The 20,205-nt window shown below is 48.1% G+C and overlaps 4 protein-coding genes across 4 annotated transcripts; 2 read left to right on the top strand and 2 right to left on the bottom strand.

Moving 5' to 3' along the window:
- Positions 1-142: 142 nt before the first annotated feature.
- Positions 143-3,720, top strand: LAJ45_09027 (uncharacterized protein; the record flags this gene model as incomplete). The annotated part of the gene is made up of 6 exons (XM_046118574.1): positions 143-1,775; positions 2,429-2,464; positions 2,520-3,105; positions 3,176-3,468; positions 3,627-3,630; positions 3,693-3,720. The coding sequence occupies 6 exons, from the start codon at positions 143-145 to the stop codon at positions 3,718-3,720; spliced, it is 2,580 nt and encodes an 859-aa protein (XP_045968251.1).
- Positions 3,721-4,120: 400 nt separating this feature from the next.
- On the bottom strand, positions 4,121-14,426 carry LAJ45_09026 (uncharacterized protein; the record flags this gene model as incomplete). Its single annotated transcript, XM_046118573.1, has 9 exons — positions 4,121-4,335; positions 4,408-4,621; positions 4,678-7,292; positions 7,347-8,770; positions 8,879-10,091; positions 10,144-13,530; positions 13,601-13,685; positions 13,756-14,317; positions 14,389-14,426. 9 exons carry the CDS (start codon positions 14,424-14,426, stop codon positions 4,121-4,123), a joined length of 9,753 nt encoding a protein of 3,250 aa, XP_045968250.1.
- Positions 14,427-15,083: 657 nt separating this feature from the next.
- Positions 15,084-15,675, bottom strand: LAJ45_09025 (uncharacterized protein; the record flags this gene model as incomplete). The annotated part of the gene is made up of 3 exons (XM_046118572.1): positions 15,084-15,126; positions 15,203-15,409; positions 15,479-15,675. 3 exons carry the CDS (start codon positions 15,673-15,675, stop codon positions 15,084-15,086), a joined length of 447 nt encoding a protein of 148 aa, XP_045968249.1.
- Positions 15,676-18,018: 2,343 nt separating this feature from the next.
- Positions 18,019-19,721, top strand: LAJ45_09024 (uncharacterized protein; the record flags this gene model as incomplete). Its single annotated transcript, XM_046118571.1, has 4 exons — positions 18,019-18,198; positions 18,262-18,541; positions 18,602-18,821; positions 18,875-19,721. The coding sequence occupies 4 exons, from the start codon at positions 18,019-18,021 to the stop codon at positions 19,719-19,721; spliced, it is 1,527 nt and encodes a 508-aa protein (XP_045968248.1).
- Positions 19,722-20,205: the final 484 nt, after the last annotated feature.

Genomic DNA, 20,205 nt, shown 5'->3' with positions numbered 1-20,205 from the left:
CCCAACAGAACACATTTCTACGCATCTATTTCAACCACGTACACCAACCAATGAAACCATATATACATGTATCTTCTCCAGAAATAAATAGAGCGCACTCCATCTCTTTCCCCAACCCCGATACCTTCACAAAGCCAGACTCATGCCACCCAGGCAATACCACCGGCCCCGCGGATTCTCTACCCCGGGGAATGATCCTGCGCCGATACGGGGACAATTTCACAACAACTTTACCTATAGATACTTTGGTAGCAGGCAGGACTCGTCAAGGAGGAGGAGGCGTGCAGCGGTACCGGTAGCGACAGTGACAGGAGCAAATATGGCGGGGATGGCTCCAATTCCAGTGGTTCCAAGTGTAGCTGCTCCAGGTGTAGCTACTACTCGTGTAGCCACACCACACATATACGTAGCCACTCCACGTGTAGCTACTCCACGTGTAGCTACTCCACGTGTAGCTACTCCGCGCGTAGCCACTCCGCCCGCAGTCGCTCCACAGCCAGTGAGCTCCGAGGCAGCTATTCTGACGGTAGTTACTCAGGAAACAGCTGCTCTGGAAGAAGAGACTTCGAAAGTAATTACTCCAAGAACGGAGTCTTCAGGAGATGAGACTGAAGCAACAGATGCCACTGAAGGAACAGAGGCCACCGAAGTAGAGCTTGCAGCTCTAGAGACAGAGACCACTAAGGTAGAGCTTCCTACTCTAGAAACAGAGACCAACAAAGTAGGACTCCCTATTCAAGAAGCAAAGGCCCCCAAGGCGGAGATTCCAAAAGTAGAAACAATAGAAGTAACGGCAGCTACGGAACCTATACCAGTTGAGAGTCCCATGGATGGTATAGAGAACCCCGAAACAGATGACTCCGCTGTTACATATCGTGAGGAATTCTGGGCGTTTCATGACTGGGACGATATTGAAGAGGAGCTTGCACAGATTTCTGGAACATGTCGGGCTCAGATTGATGCGAACAAGGCTAGATATCTACCAACTTTGCCGGTGAAAAAGGAGCCCCAGGGGACAAAACTGGTTATACACAAGGAGCCCGTCGAATTTAAACCGTCATCCAAGGTACAAGCGGGACTAGGAGCGATGTACAACAAACTTCGTGGCCCTCCGAAGCGCACCCAATATGGTCCCCCACAGCCTTTCCAGCCCGCAAGACATTTACAGAATCCACGCCCTCCGTATCATCAGCCCCCACCTCCTCCTCAGTTTCCTCCGTATACTCAGTATCACCAGCCCTCACCTACTCAATATCCTCCGTATCCTCCGTATCCTCAAGTTCCCAATCCTCAGGCTTTCAGTCCCCAGGTCCCCAATCCTCAGTATCCTCAGCAGATGCCATATCCTCCACAGACTCCACAAGGATGGGGTGATCCACGTCAAGCCCAGTTAGCTATGATAAATAGACAACATATTGGACCCCGTGTAGGTTCACAGGCACAGATACCACCATCAATAGCGCCACCACCACCACCACCTCCGACGTTTTTTACCCCACAGCAAGCGAATATACAATTTCCAATGCTACCTGAAGTTGGCAAGAATCATACCCGACAGGAAAATCTCCCCCCAATAATACATCCTCCCATGTATAATCTGCCCCAGATGAATAATTATGTCGAGTTGCCAAGTAACAGTGTTGTGACCATGTTTGACTTTTGGCTAGGCGATCCCTTTGATCCACCGATGATCGGTGGGGCGTGGGAAAGACTAACCATCGCAGCGCCTGGAGAAATGAGACTCTCTACTCTTTTCGAAGATTACTATGCGAAGAGTGGGTTTAATATCACAGCTCAAAAGCGAACCGTACAAGATCTGAACTTTTATCGAATAAATATCAAACCTAATGGGCAAGTACGTATGGGGGAGGTATACAATTACGACGCTGTATTACATTGCGGAGACATGTTGCATGACACGGCATGGTTTACTTGGCAGAGGGTTATATTGGTGGGAGGTGATAGGATGGGTGCTTTTCAAAGCACATATGGCAATCTTTTGATGCCTGAAGATCAGCCTCCTTCAGGCCCCGGGGCTAGCTAGGCCTGGGTGTATCTCCAGGGGAACGTGGTGTTTAGAGGAGTTTGGGTGGTTTTTTATAAAATGCAACGGTTTATAAACTTCGCAGAGCCAGAAGAAAATTCTTAGCTTCCTTAGAAGTTCATTATAAACAATATTAGATGTAAAGAAAACTGTCCCTTTTCGTTTTTTGTGGGTTTTTGTGACATAGTAAAAAAATACCTGCTAAGCGATCATTGACACCACGAGTCACAAATGCTGCAAATGGATGTTTACCTTCCGCATGCATACTGCTTTCATGGGGAGAGGTCGAGTTAAGCTTCTTCTCCCTGGATGGACCCTGCACAGTCCAGAAATTGCCGGGTAACCAGTAAGCAAGGGCCCTTCCCGAAAAATCCCATCTCCCAGCCCACGGAGAGCTTCACTCGGGTCCCAATATCACCAGTACGTTACACATGCCCACCCCAAAATCCAGTCTTCAAAAACTAACACCCCTCAGTGTCCCGGCGCCATAACAGAATCGCCCCCAGCGCCGATGGCTGGTCCAACATCATAGGCAAAGGGCGCGCCCCCCTCCGGAAGCCCTCAGAGCTCACAAAACCTCACAACACCCTCTCCGACACCCCCACCCCCGAATACACCACCTGGCACCCCACCGCGACCAAAAATCTCGCCGCAGCCAGCACCGACCTACACTCCTCCCCGCTCCTGCAAACACTCACAGCAGCGCTCACAACCACCTCCACACGTACACCACGCATCACCACCGTCGTCGTCCTCGGCCTCGGGAGCCTCCACGGCCCCACCCACACCAGCAGCTTCCTGCAGCTCTCTCTGGCACTAGCACTCTCAACGCTCCTCGCCGCAAAACTCTACCTCCAGGACCCCGCGTTCAGCGCCGCAGATACACGCTTCCTGACCGAGGAGCTCGGCGCCACGGTGCTCGTGGACCCCGAGGCACAGGCAAGAATTGGCGCGGAGGCGATGCTGTTTGCGCCGCATTTGGAGTATGAGGTGTTGCAGGGCGCGTTGCGCGCAAGGCCCGGGGTGGTGCTGGCGAACGATGTGGCGGCGTTTATGGATTTGTGAGTTTTTTTTTTACCCTTTTCTGCCTTGCCGGTTGGGGGTGGGTGTGTGCTGATGAGATGATGATAGGAAGACGAACGCGGCAGCGGCGGCGTATCCGGAGTTTGTGGAGTGCCTGCGGGAGTGTGATGCGGTTGTTTTGACGGGCGTGGATGGGAGCGAGGATATTGGTGGTGGGCGGGCGTTTAACCATACGGCGCTGTATGTGCGGCGTGGGAAGCCGCTGGTGCAGGCGGTGGGGGAGGCGGGAAAGGAAGAAGAGCAGGTAGCACTAGAAGGCACCGCTAGAAAGAAGAATAGGAGGAATATGAAAAAGAAGGTGAGTGGGGTGGTGGAAGTAGATGTAGAGGATGTCGTCAAGGGTATGAATAGTATCGCTCTTTAGATAGGGTGTGCATGTGGGTGCGGGCTTGAGTGATTGTCGGTGATTATATCATTTCTTGTGTTTTGGGCTGTTAATGGGTATCCTCTCTACGCACACATAAAGCCGGCCAGGTTGAGTTTTACTCGCCAACTACAGTGAGGTATGTCTAAACATCAGTGGCGAGGTGGAGATCATATTGAAAGAGGTTAATCCGTAAACTAGGGGCATTGATATCAAAGATCAAAGTTGAAAGCTTGGAACCGAGATTAGGTGAGCGATATGCTTAATGACTGGAGCAACAACCTTTATCTCGGAGATTTAACCATACAAATAAAACTCCTAGAACAGGTCGTAAAAAAATAATCCACAAAAGAAAGCCCGTAACGAGCGGTGATGCCCTGGTATCCGCAGCAATCCATATACATAAACTCATAGCTACTAACCCAGCCCTGAAAACAAAAAAAAAGATTACAAGTTAGTGAAACAACTGCATGCACAAAAGAAAACATCCCAGCGCCGTTGAAAAGCCAACCATCCCGTTCCGTAAAACCCGCCGTTCCGTAGATCCCATGCTAACTAACAAAAAGATAACAAGAAAAATACATTGGTATATTTTTTAGTGAGAAAAAAAAAAAACTAGATTAATTTCCCTATAGATGTTCCTCGCCCATGGAAACCGCCCTTTCCATTGGAGTACTATTGACCCTGAGCCGCTCTCTCTCTTCCTCTCCCTCGGTGTTGCGGCGCTTCCTTTCAGCGGTGCCGGGGGCGCCGTTGGTAGGCCTTAGCTTCCGACGAAGACTCTTGATGCGGAGGTTGGACGCAAATGGAGAGTTTTCCGGGAGCTGAGTGTTTGATTGTTGATCTATTTGGGAATGATTGTCAGCCTGCTGTCAAGTATGCAAGTATGACTAATTGTGGGTGGGGGGGCTCTTACGAAGAAGATAATTGTCACGATGGAACTGTCCAACGAACACGTGGGGGTTAGACGAAGAGGGGGGATACATGTTGTTTGAGTAACTGTCGGGCTCGTGGCTTGTTTCGAAATCGTGATAGTGGGATTCTTCACTGAGCTCGGAGGCAGCCGATGCGAAGTCTTCGTCGGAGACTGAGGAGCATGCGTATGAGTTGGGGTTTTCCCATAACGCCGCCTAATAATCCAGTCAGCCATCCCGCTTTTATCAAACTACAAAGGAGGATTTCTTACCTTTTCTTCATCAGTGGACGGTTTGCTCCAAAGCGAGTGTGAAGCTCCCCACGTAGGAAGCTCTTGCTCCTTCTGATCTGACCTAGAGACCCCCTTTCCCTTTCCCTCCGCCGCCTCAATAGGCCTCCACATATTCTCCCCAGCCGCAGAAGAGACGCTAACCTTTGTGCTATGAATCCTCATGACCTCTGGCTCAAACGCATCCGCCTTACCTGTCGTCAGCGGGGACTCGGTCTCGTCGCTCATGTCGCTGATTGTTGAAGCACGGCTCACGCCCGGAGAAATAAACTCAGATTCCAGGGAAGAGGAACGAGAAGAGCGCGTAATCCACATGATACCCTGTTCATTCTTTCCATCCACACAGGGTCTCCAGAGACTACCATCCACCTGAGGTACGGGGGCTGGTTCGGTGGTTTTGACCTTCTTTTGTGGGGCGGTGGAAGAGGAAGTGATTTTGCTGATATCAACTATAGCGGGCTTTGAAGTCAAGACGCTGCGACGCTGCCACAGTTCTGTTTTGTCTCGCTGTGTTGCAAGCGCAAGCTTAATTTCGGCCAGGGTTGGCGTACGACCTTGAGCATCCCAGATGCCGCTACCACTGGAGGGAGTGGCTGGACGGGACCAGAGGCTAACTGTTTGTGGTGTTGCCGACGAGGGCATCCAGAGATCTCCAGTGGCAGGTGAGAGTGTAAGAGACTTTTCGTCAATAACCTTCGGAACGAAGGGAGCACGTTCTGGCTTTGCAGATGTTGTTCGAGAAGCGGACTCTTTTGACCATAGGGAAGTTGTACTTGTCTTGCGGTATGTCGCAACTGTTGGGATGGTGCGTTTCCAGAGACCCTTCTTAGGTTCATTTGATGGCGCCTTCCACAGGGTACCGCTGACAGTTTTGAGGGGCTCCTCAACGAGACGTTTTGGCACTGTAGTCCGAACCGGAATTGCAGTAGTTGTGCGCGCTGCTGAGTGGGATGCCCAGAGAAGACTTGCGCTACGGGGTCGGCGGGTTGGTGGGGCTGGGGCTTTCCAAAGCCCCTTCTCGGGAGTGCGCTTAGGCGGCTGCCAGAGCGAGCCTGTTGCCGGGGGAAGAATGATACTCCTTGTATCTTTCTTTTTCAGGACAGGCAAACGTTGAGGCACGGCACTGGTGGTCCTGGAGGCTGTCCTTGCTGCCCATAGAGGTACAGATGGAGCAACTGTGGTTGCCGCTACCGCTTTGATGGGGCGCTTCCAGAGACCAATCGGTCCATCTGTCGACTTTGGTTTCCACAGCGAGCCAGAAACCTGAGCAAGTGGAGCATCAGAGGGGATGAAGGGGACCTTTGTTCGCTCTGCAACTGCAGCTGTTGTCTTTGACCCAGACCCTTGACCCCAGAGAAGTGTTGCGGTTGGCTTTGCGGGCTTTGCGGGCTTCGCGGACTGTGTAACGGGTTTCGGCGCTGTCCAAAGCACTGGTGCCTGACGCACGGGAGACTTTGGCTTCCAAAGATCACCAGTAGCTTTAGGTAGAGTTAGGTCATCCGAGATACGAACAATGGCGAGCGGTGATCGTTGAGGAACTTTTGCAGTGGTCCTTGAAGCCCTCTCCTTTGACCACAATGGCTTCTTCGTTCCCTTTGCTTTCCTCTCCAAGGATATCTGGGCCAACGTTTTCGTCTTTGCATTTGCGTCCCATAAACCTGTTGCCTTGGGAATTGGTTTCCACAACTGAGGGCGTTCCGGGAGTGCGACCTTTTTCTTCCACATGCCCTCTGAGAACATAGGAAGCGTTGCCGTAGAGTGATCCTTCTTTGAGCGGAAAGATTCAAGGGGTAGGTCAGCGAAAATTGGAGTTTCTGTGTTGTCCTTCTGCCAAAGTGTCTTAGTAGGGACATTCTTGACAACAATTGGGGCAGCGTCTGCTGCTCCCCAAAGACTAATCCTCGGCACTTCAGCAGTCATCTCCAACGGTTCGCTTGTTAGTGCCATTTTCCACAATCCTTCAGGCGGGGCCGAGAACGCTTTGGGGGTGAACTCTCTGCGAGACCGGGAAGACTCAAGCGAAAGGTCGCCGAAAATGGGCGTGGTGGTGACATTGTCCTTTCCCCACAAATGCGTAGTTGCGACAGTAGGAACCGCCTTGGTGGTGATAGTCATATCAGTGTTGCTACTATTAAAATTATTATCGGCCGCCCACAGCCTCTGTGGGATTTCTGCTTTGCGCCATAGCTTTGGTTTTTCTGGAGTAGTGTTGCGTGATTTCACCCAAAGTGATCCCTCCATGGGATTTGTGATAGAATTGTGGTTCCTGGTGGTTGTAGAGGTAGACCTGCGAATGGACTCAACTGACAGGTTTTGAAAGATTGATTGTCGCTCTGGTTTTGTCCCGGAAAAACTCCAAAGATTCGATTTTTTCTCCGGCGAGGTAGCTTGGTTGATTACGGTTAGGGTGCTGTACTTATCAATGTTGTTGGGCTGCCAAAGACCCTTCTTCATGCGCTCGTTTTTCGTTTGACGCCATAGTCCACGCGGACGGGATTCACTCGTTTTATCAGCCGTCCACATTGGGCCACCTACACGCGCCAAGAAAAGCGGGGGAGGAATATTCGATGCTACTCGCTTATTCGATCGCGATGGAACTGCAGGGATTATCATTACTGATGCCGGAAATATCGGTGCTAGGGGTTTGTCACTTTTGTTCTTTTGCCAGAGAGCGCAAGTCCTCGGAGTAACAAATGTCCTTTCCCGAGGAACCGTGTCTACGCCTGTCGTGAGCGGCCTCTCTTTTGCCGGCTTTGTCATGATGGCTGGATGCCACAGCCCGTCATGATGGACATGATTGACACCATCCTCTTCTGTTTCGGCAGCGATAAGGGTCCTTAGTTGATCGGGTTTCACGGCGACGAACGATCCAGTGGTGTCTGTTTTCAATGTTTGCTGCTTCACTGCACCTCGATCCTTGCCAATGACAGTGTACCTATGCCATAAAGGAACTTTTTTCTCCAGCTTGGCATGCGTTCTGGCCGAGTTCCACAGACCATCCTGAGGAGCTTGCTTCATCCCGGTGCGAGGTGTTGATCCTCCGGGTAAAAGCGACGGAGTCCCTGCGACCCAGAGATTGCCTTGCAGAGGTGTCAGCATCAAATTGGCAGCTCCAGCCGACTTCCTTCGTTGAACTGCTGCGACTGCGATGGTTTCCCGGCAGATTGTGAATTCTATCCTGGGTGTTTTGAGGGGGGATGCCGTCCAAAGTACGGCAACAGGCGTCATTAAATTTGCAGGAGATGGAGAGGAAATAGGAGATGGATTGGCCCATAAACCGGGTGATACTGAAGCGACATCGTCTTTCGCCTGCAGCTCAGCAGTCTTGAATTTGGGCAATTCGCCGATATATTCAATCTCTTTTGTCCAAAGCCGGCCAGCAGATTTTGGTCGGATATGTACCGGCCGACTCCACAGGGCGCGGGATTCTAATATGGCTGTTATTGCTTTTCTCTCATATCTTTTCCTTCCCTCGATTGTTGCTAATTTCAATGTGAGATTTCTTCTTAGGACAGTTTGCATATTACTATTGGCGCTCCAAAGCTGGCGCTTTCCAGAATTGTGTGTGCCCTGGGGCCACAGACCACTTTGTCCATTTGCTTTTTTCCAGAGTGATTGCTTGACATTGAAATTACTCCAAAGTTCATGAGATTCCAAAGTTTCTAGATTGGTGGGGCTGCGTTGTTTGAACTGGCGAATCGACACAATTGCTGGGAACCTTAATTCAGTGTCAGAAGGCCATAACCCAACAGACTTGCTCTTAACCACCTGCCCGTTGGGCCATAATCCTGTTTGCTTAGGTGGTGGGGCCCATAATTCCGCTTTTATCGCTGATTCTGCGCTCCAGAGTCGCGACGATTCTATTTTCAGGCCGGTAACAATTATACGGGCGTTGTGGAGACTCTGGTTCTCTGTGCTCGCAAGTGGGCGTGCAGACGGCCACAGAGTCCTCGTTTGTGCATGTTGAAGCCTTCCGTGTGGCCAGAGCCCAGACTCAGTTACTGGAGCGGACCAGAGGCGTGGAAGTAATACTGGTGCTGAGCTCCAAAGCCCTCCGGAGAGTGATACAATTGTGCTTTTGGCTGGGTTACGAGACTTCTTTGTAGGCGAAACGCGTGGGAGGGGGAGGGGGGAGGGGAGGGGATGAGCTAATGGCCAAAGATAGCTAGGAGTAACTACATACGGAGCTTCTTCAGGTGCAGTCCAAAGTAGACTTGTGAGCGTTTCCATATTCTGCTCGACGATAGTTGGCTTGGCCGAAACAGTTGCTGCTTTCCACATTCCCTTTACCTCAACAGACTCAAATTGGACGTCACTATAGGACCATAATTGCTTCGACTCAAGTTTCTCAAGTTCAGCTCTCATAACCCGTGAACGTTTCGAGGCAACTTTCGCAGGAATATAATTTAGTGCCGACGCGGAAGGCCAAAGGAAAGAAACAACTTTCTCACGCCCTCCGTGAGGCCAGAGCCCGGTCGATCTTTCTGGGAATGACCACAGCCCGATCGCTTCTTTGGCAAAGGTCCATAGTTGGTTGGATTCGAGCATCGGGAGTTCAGTCGAAGCAACGCGAGCTCGGATAGCTGGCAACGATGACGGTAACATAGGAAGTTCAGGCGCATTGGGCCATAAATGTCTAGAAGCAGCGGGCGCAATATGCTCTCCCTTAATCCAAAGCATAGGCTCTTGTTTCTGGGATCCTACAACGTTTACTCCAGATTCAGCAGGCTCCCAAAGTGCAGTAACTTTGTTTCCGCCATTCTTGCAAGCAGCAGTAGCTACCCAGAGCGAAGATGACTGGAGGCGCGTGAGGCGAGTGAGGCGAGTGATCGCGAGTGATCGAGATCTGATTGTAACAACCTCGATTTTCTTGGCGGCCGGGGCAGAAGGCCAGAGATAACTACGAGCTATTGTTCCTTCTCCGTAGGGCCAGAGATACATGGCGCTAGCGGAGCTTGTTAACCAAAGTGATGGCATCATCCGCTGTTCAACATATCCCCATAGTCTGTTCGAAGTAAGCCTTGGCAAGAATGTTTGTTGAGGAGCCTTTCTACGGAGCGAAGGGATCTCTTTGAATAATTGAGTATTCTGGACTTTTTGTGCATGTGTTTGATTCCACAGTAACGATGGTTGAGTAATGGCTGGAGGACTGGGTTGATGTAACCAGAGGTTGTTGCAGGTCGTATTCTCGGGCTCTTTGTGCTTCATAATATCTGTCCTTGGAGGAAGAGGCGGAAGAGGCGGGAGCGTCTTGTTTGCATATCTCACAATAACAGAGTCTATAGCCGTGTCTACATCCCTCAAATCTCTTGGAACAGCGGTACTGTCAACTGAATGAGACTTTGTATGACCCCCCCAAAGTTTCTTAAGTTTTCCGAATAAACCAGTTGTCTCGACTACACACTTGATTAGATGAGGATATTAATAGAGGTTAAGATGAGTTAATACCTGTCACTACTTCCTCCACAAATGTAACTCTTTTAAGCTTGAGTGAGCGGCTTCTACCGTGCCCGAATGAAGAGGCGATGATGCTTTTCGGCTGTTGTTCCCTCGGGTTTCTCCACAAACCTGTACTGGGTTCGATTTGAGGGCCATGGGCCTTTACCCAGAGGCTTGTGGTAGCTTTAGTGATGGGTGCAGCTGAGATACGACGTTTTGGGCGAAGGTCTAATGCAGCAGGGAGTGCTAATGGGGTCCTCGGCAGGAATACAGGGTATGACCATAACTGGTTACTCATGGGAGAGGAGCTTCCTTGGATGAGACGGGTGTTCCAAAGAAATGAAATTGGAGGTGACCTTGCGCTTCGAGAGAATGACTCCGAAGTAACGGAGTATATAAAGTTGGGATGAGAAATTATGCTGGTAGAGCGTGTACTCGGGCAATACACTGTAGGTTCAAGAAACTGAATCTCACTGTCGTCCTCGAATGACTCTTGGTATTCTGCATAGTGCTCGAGTCCCTCGTTTTCTTCAATGATAAAGTTTAAATTATCGTTTCCATAGCACGATTCCATGTGGACCTCGTTGTGATTTGTACCATACGGTGACTCATCCCTAGAATCATACGCCTCGGAGTCTGAAACTATCGAGATTGGTGTATTTTGACTTTCGAGGATAGAAGTCGGTCTGGCCAGAATCTCACCAGGATTCATCAATGGTGCTTGAACAAGGTAACTCATCTGAGCATGCCACGCACTCGGCTTAGCATCTGAGTGAACAGACTCTGTGTCAACAGTACTCAACTGTCTATTAATCAAAATACCCTCATCAACCTTTTCCAAGGATGAGTGGCACTCTAAAGTGTCGCGGGATAACCGGGAAGCTCTCTGCTCTGGGGTTTCCTTGATTGATCCCATTGAGCTTCTTTCCAGTGTCTTATGCATTCCCATCCATTCATTTTCCTGCTGTCCCATTTCCATCTCCAGCCGAGCTAACAGAGAGTTTCTACCGTCAGATACGTAACTCACACGGGATTCACCCTTCTTGTTTACTGGAAGCCTATTCATAAGATCTTCAAGAGGAGCGAGATATTGAGTTCCAGCGAAAATTGTTAGCCGTGCCTCCATCAACTGCTGTTGAGAGATACGTTTCTGCTGTACCAAGAACCCTATTGGAGATGGTGGTGGCTTCCTCTTGGTCCCGTATTTCCGCCTGCTCTCCGAGAATGTAGGGATACTGTCTCCAAGATGAAAATGAATGGGGATTGGAGTGGCGTTTGTTAAAACTTCGGTGTTTTCTTGAACCTTAGCATCAAGCTTTCGTTCAGCGGCGGCGATCTTGTCATAGCTTATTCCTTCCTCCATGTCCGAGATCAAAACCTCATCATCGAGGTAGCGACCTTCTTCGCTATCAGTGAAGAAATCTTCATATGACTCGTCCTCTGTGGAATATCCCTCTCCTCCGTTCGCGATCATTTCATCCGCCTCACTTTGAGTCTGTTCATCTGATACAGATTCCACAGTAGCCGCTTCTGGGTCTTGATCACCTCCATCCTCGGAGCCAGAGTCGATTTCGATGTCTGTGAACGCATTGTCCTCTATTTGAAAGAGGGGGGACACTGTCAAGGCGATCAAACTCTTGCGCTTATGATTACCGTCCGAGATAGCAGCGGCTATTCTAGGGGTTATGTCGTCTGACATGTCGTATGCAATTGATGGGAGAGGTTCAATCATACTTTCAGCATATCTGGGCTTATCACTGGCAGCAGATACGCTTTCAGCCCACGCTTTCGCGGTCTCATAAGTAGCAAAACCAGCTCTTTGATCATTGATAGCTGGGCTCATCAAACGCTTCTCTGACTTTTCGGGAATTGTTGGTTTGGGGCTGGGAATTGACTGAGCGGTTTCAACTTCACTGGCAGCTGTGATCTCTTGGATTATTTCTGGGGATAAAATCTTCGGAATGGTGACGGTAATAGGCGGCGGGGCGCCTTTCCTGGTAGTGGCTCTAGGAGGAGGGATAGGAAACACAATTTCTCTTGTCCGCTTCTTTTCTGTACCCATCCTTTGGGCTGGAACTTCAGGTAATGGCTTTGAATCAACTTGTGGAAGTTCCGATTCCCTCCGCATGTTTGACTGCTTTTTGTTGTATTGCATTTGTGCCGCCAGGTCAGAGTCCCTATTCGGAGGGAAAATCCCCCTCTCCGCAATATTCTTCACGCTCCTAGGTCTATCCATAACCGGCGACGCATCCATGAATGGCGGTGAGGAGACGACAGAATCATTCGAGTTCTTAGCCGGCGAGAGACCTGGAAGACGTTTGGTAATAGATGAAGGACTCCTCCTGACTGCTCCTGTTTTAGATCCCGAGTATCTGGAGGTTGTTGAAGCAATATCCGTCTTCCCCATTATTGACTTTACCAACGCTGGGTCATCATACACTATTTCATTGAGAAACATGACCCTTGAATCATCTTCCAATAAATCGATCTTTGGAATTCTTGGGGGTGCAGCTAGAGTATAAGGCGCATGAGAAACTGCCGTATATCGCGTGGTATCATCATCCTCAGTCCCAAGGCTACCCACACTATATCTCGTTCCCCAGTCCGACCCCCCTTCTGCTGCTGCGAATTCAGACTGTCGTATACTGGATGAGCTTGCTGGCCCATTTCCCTCCCTTTTGACAGCAGATACCCTAAGCGCAGCGGCTCCTGACGGAAGCTGCGGTAACAAGGGTTTTCTCTTGACGCTTGTTGAACGATCAGTGTTTAGACAGTCTGCTACCGATTTTGATGTGGTGACTGTCCCAGCATCGGAGTTTTTTCGTTCCTGCTCTCTCTCAAACGCGGCATCGATACGTTGTCGTTCCGCCTCTGCTGCTGTCTTCAGACTTACTGTCCTCATCTTTCCAAAAGAATTACTTGTTGGAATCCCAGATATTTGCTCTACAGCGTCAAAAGAACTGTTTGTCACTCTTGAGCCCATTGGATTTGATACACTATGTTTTGCACCATGCGATGGCGCAATACTAGGTCTTCTGTTTTCTGGCATAGCCTTTGTAGGTTTAGGCCTTGTAATGCTCTCCGCGTTATTTGTTTCTAGTGACCATGGAATGGCAGTACCAGGGTGAACTATCGGCGCGCCGATGATAGATCGGAACATCATACTTGTTCGCGCGTCGTTAAAGTTTTTATCGATATCCACTCCATGAGACGGGAATCTATTGATTTTGTTGGACTCAATATCTCCAGGGTTGGAGTTGGGTGAGATAATAGACTGCCCTGCTCTTGAAATGCTGGGCGGCGAAGAGCCAAATCGACCGAGTTTCCGATTATATGATTCGTTAGATCTAGAGATGGGGACAGAGAATACAATAGAAGGGAAGCACCCAAGGACACCTATATGATAGGTTCGAGGTTAATTTTATCCTCTTTATCTATACGCCTAGAATATAGATTATATTCTTACCAAGAGCTAAGGAGAGAGTTATGATATAGGGGATCATCCTAACGAAAATACTCTCTCCCACATTCATCAAATATGGAAAACTTCCCTAACATTGTTGAACTCAATTAGCTCGGCTTCTTTTTAAAATAGCACCTTCCCAACAACCCTGGACTTACAACTGTCCACCCAATAAAACTCAATACGATCAAGAAGAGCCCATAGCCCTGACTCTTCCCGTCCACCTTCCCACCCCTCCCTTGATCTGCGAAAAGTGACCAAATCGTAACGATTCTAAAAAGTAAAAAACCCCAAGATAGTCCATCAAAGGCCACATTGACAATTCCTGTTGCCAAGTGCATCGGCTGTGGAAAGCAGACGGGCATAAATGTCCATCCCGTAAAACCAACAATTATTCCACCCAATAGTACCCGTAGCCCAAGGACCACTACCCAGCATATTTTTTCAGTTGTGTTGTCCGTCTCGTCACACACCTTCCAAACAATAAGTGCAAGTACGGATATCCGAGCGGCTTGATCAAAAAAGAGTGTAAATCGGACTATAACGCTGCAGGATACATCTTCAAGAAGTAGCAGAGTAGCAAACTGAAACACAGAGTATATTGAAACGCATAAAAGGAATGAAAGAAGGACCAGCCTTCGGCGGTGGAAAAACAGTGTCTTTATATGGCCATTGATGGCTGTAAAGAAGGCGGCTTGAGAAGCATGTAAGAGAAACCCTCTATAATTATTCTTCGTCAGCATCTTTAAGTACCAGAATCATTGTGGACGTATATCAAGTGGATCAGTTACAGTCCAAAAGTGGTTGATAATACGCCCGCAGCCTCCATGGTGCTTATTTGTTGTTATCGTGTTTTCTCCGATAAGTTACTGGATTTCAGTCACTTGTAGTCAGCTTAAGGTATATTAAATGAGCGGACCCTCCTTATTGTCAATATTCACAATTATTAAAAAACCTTCTTCTCGGAAGAATGTAGTGTAAACTAATCGAACCAGTCGTAATTATTGGTCGTATGTGTTGACTCTAGCAACGACGTCAAGGAAAGAAAAATCAGAAAAAAGAATGGAAGTCGAAAGGAAGAATGAAGGAAAGAAAGAACGAGATAAGAACGGGGCACTGATAATTATTGCACTTACTGTCCTTACTAGCAATGAACCTAGAGTGGTAAGCTCATGAATAACGATAAGCGCCCAGGGCTTTTTTTCTACCCCGAGTAAGCAAAAATCATTGGCCAACTTGACGAAAGCGGTAACAGGTAACAAACTCAACTGCAAGGCGGTCCCTTGATCCAACTGATGTACTCAATCCACTTAACTACGGCGCGTTGGACCCGTATTGTGTAGTGTCTATTTGCAGTGGAGCCTTCTGCCAAAGAGAAGAGGAAAACAAAAACGGATGGTTAAAAATAAAAAAAGTGTAGCTACTTACCAAATGAAAGACCTAAAGTTACAAATTAAAACGTAGAATGTATGGGTGCAGCAGAGAACTAGCCTGCGCAAGGTAAAAAGGGAAATCGTAGTATGACTTGCCTGCCACCGTTGGAACGCGTGAACGGGGAAAGAAAGAGAGAGAGGAAGGGAAAGAAGTGCGGCATGGGCCACCTACCATTTGAACCCATCTTTGGGGTCTATTGGAGATGTATCGGAATGACAGATGGAAACGTCAAAGTATAACTGTACGACATCGGTGCACCTTGCAAAACGAGAAAGAGGAGAACTTGGTACGTGGGAGTAGATCAGGAGTGATGCTGTATATGTGAGACAGTGTCTATGGAGAATGAAGTTCGCAAACCCAATATAAGATGTGTAACCGCTATTCTTCAACGTCAGGAGGTGATCTAGAGTGTAAAGGATGGGATTATTTGCCCGGCCGCTAAGATACCAGAACACTCCGAAAAATATGTAAGACACGTAGTCCATGCGTGAAACCAAATCCTCACAGTCGCAACGAAGATAAAAATGTAGACTCTGTACTGTAGTTAGTGCCTCGATTTTTGAAGATTCATCGCGCAAGCACCTCGAGCCGAGGAAGTCCTGGTGACTGGAAGCGCCGATGATGGATTCAGCCCAGTTGGACATCGGGTAATGTGCATGTGCTCATACGCGACGTTTCACCTGGTGTCCGAACCCCGTTTCAACAACCCAGACAGAAACCGATGGCGCAAAGAAGAAACAGCACCGTTATCCGAAGATCCCGCAGCTGTCCACTTTTCTGGCCTGATAAGCATTACTATTAAGCTTAAATACTGCCCAGGAGATTTTCTTGATTTTATACACGCAACGTAGATAATGAGAGATCCCATTCTCGTTGGCTATTTTGCCAAGCCATTTCTTTTCACAGCCTAGATACATGTGGGTATGTGCACGGCAGCTTCCAAGAGACTTGAGAGATCTAACCACCACGCGAATTTTCTTGGGCTAAGTACACATACAGTTTGCATCTTGATTTTAACCTCCAAGGGCTCTCGCTGGCTTGATAGCCATATAATGGCCTACTTCTGTGCTGTAGTCTTGATTACTCTGGTGTTAATCAGTTAGCCATTTGGCATATAAATGACTTTTCCAAAAACATTGGAGTTAGATCTATCTATACCTCCAACGATATAGTTGCTATACACATGCGCGTGTATCATTAATATCCGCCTAGGAGCGTGTTATGTAGAAAGGAGTTAAGTGAAGGTGCCAATCTCGAATAAACCCCAAACTTTAGGCCGAGCTTCCTCTCCCATACTTGCTTATAGTGGATGGTAAGTCAGAGGTGACCTGGATGGGAAATAGGGAAAATAGGTCTAAGTTGAGGTTGAGGTTGAGAATATCCCGACAAATCAAAGGGCCAGCCAGCTACATTTAAGGTATAGAAAGACGGAATCACGTTTTCTCACTCTATCTCATTGTTAGCGGGTTGGCGAGTGATGAGTCATGACTACATGACGTAATTAAAGGCCCAACTAGCACTGGGACCACCGTGAATCCTCATCTGATTCCCCGCATATATATTATTTTCTTCTTTTATATTCCCTCCCCCCACTGATGTTTTGTGCTCTTGACGTTAAAGGCTGACATAAATCCATTATCTCATTGGTTGCTGTCAGTACGGCTGAGAGGTGAAGCTTTATAGGTCTAAGTTTTTAAAACACATAATCTTATTTGATGATCATCTCGATCTTACCAGTCGACTGCAGAATTTGATGACCGAGTTGTTAATTAAGCATCATCGATCCAACCATCCCATCATCGAATTTTATGTACCGTTGACATACAACATACATGTACCGCATGAATCTGTTACTTACATGAGCCCCATAATATATAGGTCATTTTGTGTTCTATGTCGTACATATATAGTACATGCCGTGCCACTAATTAAAAACATTTCATCTATACATGTATGTTGCTATCCATAGTCGTGCAAAACCCAGGATCCAGTTTTTAAGCGTGTCCATAGATCTAGAAAAGCCTCCAGTTAAGTACATGTACTCTTCGATAAGCCCACATTAAAAAGCCAATCCATGATATGGAACCCAGGTGCGGGTATAACACTATGTAATTACATGTAATATATACTCGTCAACAGGATCGTACGTGTGCCTTCGCCCATTGGGCGATAGTATGACTGCGCATCGCTCCTTTTTGCAGATGCACCCAGATTGATAGTGATCGGGTTTCACACGGGACTTGTTTTCTAACATTTGGAAAATGTAAGATTTGGCCAGATCGGGTTCCAGTCGAGTGCTTCGAGATGCGCTTGATGCAAGATTCCGCTACTATCACGACATTGATTACAAGGATTCACCGAGCTCCTACTACGTCAATAACCGCGACCTTTGCGAGTGAGATCAGTAGTTTGGATTAATACCTCAGCAATCTATATAATAGGTAGACTTGATCCCTCCTGAAAATCTCTTTCTATCGCATGAATCCCCAAAGCAGGGCGTAGAGTAAGCTCTGTATGTGTTGCTGTAGCCCTTCTCTTGGCACCAATCAAGGACTCGTGACACGCTGGGTTCCGTCCTAGCTCTTCCCTTATCGGACGATTCCACCGATATCTGCAGGGCCCATCAACACCTTGTTGGCTACGCATCAAAGATGTCGCGCGCCGCAGGGGCAGAGAGGACCTGGAGGGCGCAAAATGACTGGCAATCCCCGCAATCTACAGCCGCATACATGTACTCTACTCTAGGTAGCACCCTCGGATATGTAGATAGCTAGACCGGATTCACACACTGCTATCTCAGGCTCTGTTTTCGTACCTACAAGTGGTTGTGCATAAAAAGTGATCCTGGGTAACTTGAGAGGTTGATAAGCAGTGCTCCCCCCTCTTCCCTCCTGTTCGTCCACAACAACTCTTCCGCTCCTACTACTTCGAATTTTGCTCATTCTCCATATCCTCCATATCCTCCATATCCTCACCATAGAAACAAAATGGGCAATTCAAATTCCAAGTCGCGTTCTGCCACCTACCCTAACCCCGAAAAACCCAAGCTACATTCAAGACTTAGTGACCTCACACTAAACGATCAAGAGGTTGATGCGGAGCCTTCGCTTTCAGTGCGGATAGAAAGTGTGGTCAAGTGGGAGGAGCGACTCCTTTCAGACCCCAAGGTGAACATCCCTTAATATTCTCCGGTGATAAAACCATTGCTCATGCCGTTTACGCTTCTCTAGAATCGGCTTGCTCTCGCCGCTCTCAGTACACATGCAGCCACATCGATTCTCCAAAATCCATCCGTTCTGTTAAGCGATACACACATATTCAGTGATAAGATTGAGTTAGAGGGGACACCAGTCACAAATCAACGTTCGTCCGGCAGATGCTGGTTGTTTGCTTCGACCAATGTCTTTCGTATTGGATTGATCAAGAAGTATAAACTCTCAAGCTTTGAGCTTTCACAGAGCTACCTATTTTTCTGGGACAAACTCGAGAAGGCAAACTTCTTCCTCGAGCGTAAGTTTATATTCCTTCAGGGCCCCCTTAACTTTATTACTAGCTAAAACGTTTATGTAGAGGTTATTGATACTCTTGATGAGCCACTCGATGGCAGACTCATGCAGTACCTGTTGACGAGCCCTGTTGGCGACGGTGGCCAATGGGACATGGTGGTCAACTTGGTCGAGAAATACGGCTTGGTCCCTCAAGCTTTGTATCCCGATTCTTTCAATGCCAAAGCATCGGCCCGTATCAACTGGCTTATAACTGCAAAGCTGCGTGAGGCAACATTAGTGCTGTAAGTGTAAATACTTTGTTTTTTTGTACGATGCAAGGCTAATGTTTGCACAGCCGTGATATCGCCGGCTCCTCGACCGCTGGCACTAAAAAGTCTGACGAGCTGCAATCCTATAAAGCTAAGATTGTCCAACAAGTCTACGGGATCCTCGTGCTAGCACTTGGCGCCCCACCGAAGCCAGAAGATACGTTTACATGGACCTACTATGAAAAGGACGGGAAGTGCAATACCCTTACGACCACTCCAATCGCCTTCTATAAAGACAACATGGGTGCCTGCTCTATGGGAGCTTCTGGAATGTTGGATACCGTCAGTGGAGTTCTCAGCAGCAGTGACAAGGGTATCGGCGAACGTTTCTCCCTTGTCAACGACCCCAGAAATCCTTACAATAGGCTCATGACCGTTGAGCGCCTTGGAAACATTGTTGGCGCTCGAGGTGTGACATATGTCAACGTTGATATGGATGTCATGAAGGCCGCCTGTATTGCCATGATCAAGTCCCAGCGCCCTGTCTTTTTTGGTTGTGATGTTGGAAAATTCGCAGATACCCAAAAAGGCATTTTGGATACAAATCTTTTCGATTACGAGCTTGGATTCAATGTCACGTTGGGTATGAGCAAAGCCCAACGCCTCCTCACCCACGAGTCTTCTATGACCCATGCCATGACCCTCACTGGTGTGCATATCGTCGACGGCAAGCCCGTGAAATGGCGTATCGAAAACTCTTGGGGTGCAGATTCTGGCGAGAAGGGCTACTTGGTCATGAGCGATGATTGGATGACTGAGTATTGCTACCAAGCGGTGGTGGACCCTGCATTTGTTAGTAAGGAGATTCTAGACGTACTCAAACAACATCCAGTTGTATTGCCGATCTGGGATCCAATGGGAAGTCTTGCTTAGAGCGAGGTATATAGTGGGTTTGCGAGGATGGGGATGAAGTACATTCTGTCACTGTGTTTCTACTCTTAATGATGTACGTTGGAAGCGGGATATGGGTTTTCCTTTCTTTTTGTTGCCTTAATGCCATTCTATTCTACTTTCTCTGAAAACGGCGAGATCTTCATGTAAACGAGTCAATGATTGATTTCAACCGGCGTACATCTATGTCTAGGTGATAATGTCGCATTTCAAAAATACTTTTTCGAAATAATGTGCAATTTAACATTCTGTATTACCGCGACACTAGACCCCGTAAGCGATAGAAAGTGCCCTGTTGCAATAGAGGATGGCCCTCGAATAGACCAGGTTCCCATAAATATATGAATGCTATACGTTCCTAAAGATCTAATCGGTTCATAAACAAACCAAGCACCATTAAGCCATCTTTTAGTACTATTTTTCGCGCTAGCAAGGTATCCTCTCTATTTCAACTGATAAAAAATGG

This window comes from Morchella importuna, assembly GCF_003444635.1.
Source record: "Morchella importuna strain M04M26 chromosome Unknown Morimp01GS033, whole genome shotgun sequence".
NCBI lineage: Eukaryota > Fungi > Ascomycota > Pezizomycetes > Pezizales > Morchellaceae > Morchella > Morchella importuna.
This window is presented reverse-complemented; position numbering and strand designations above follow the sequence as displayed.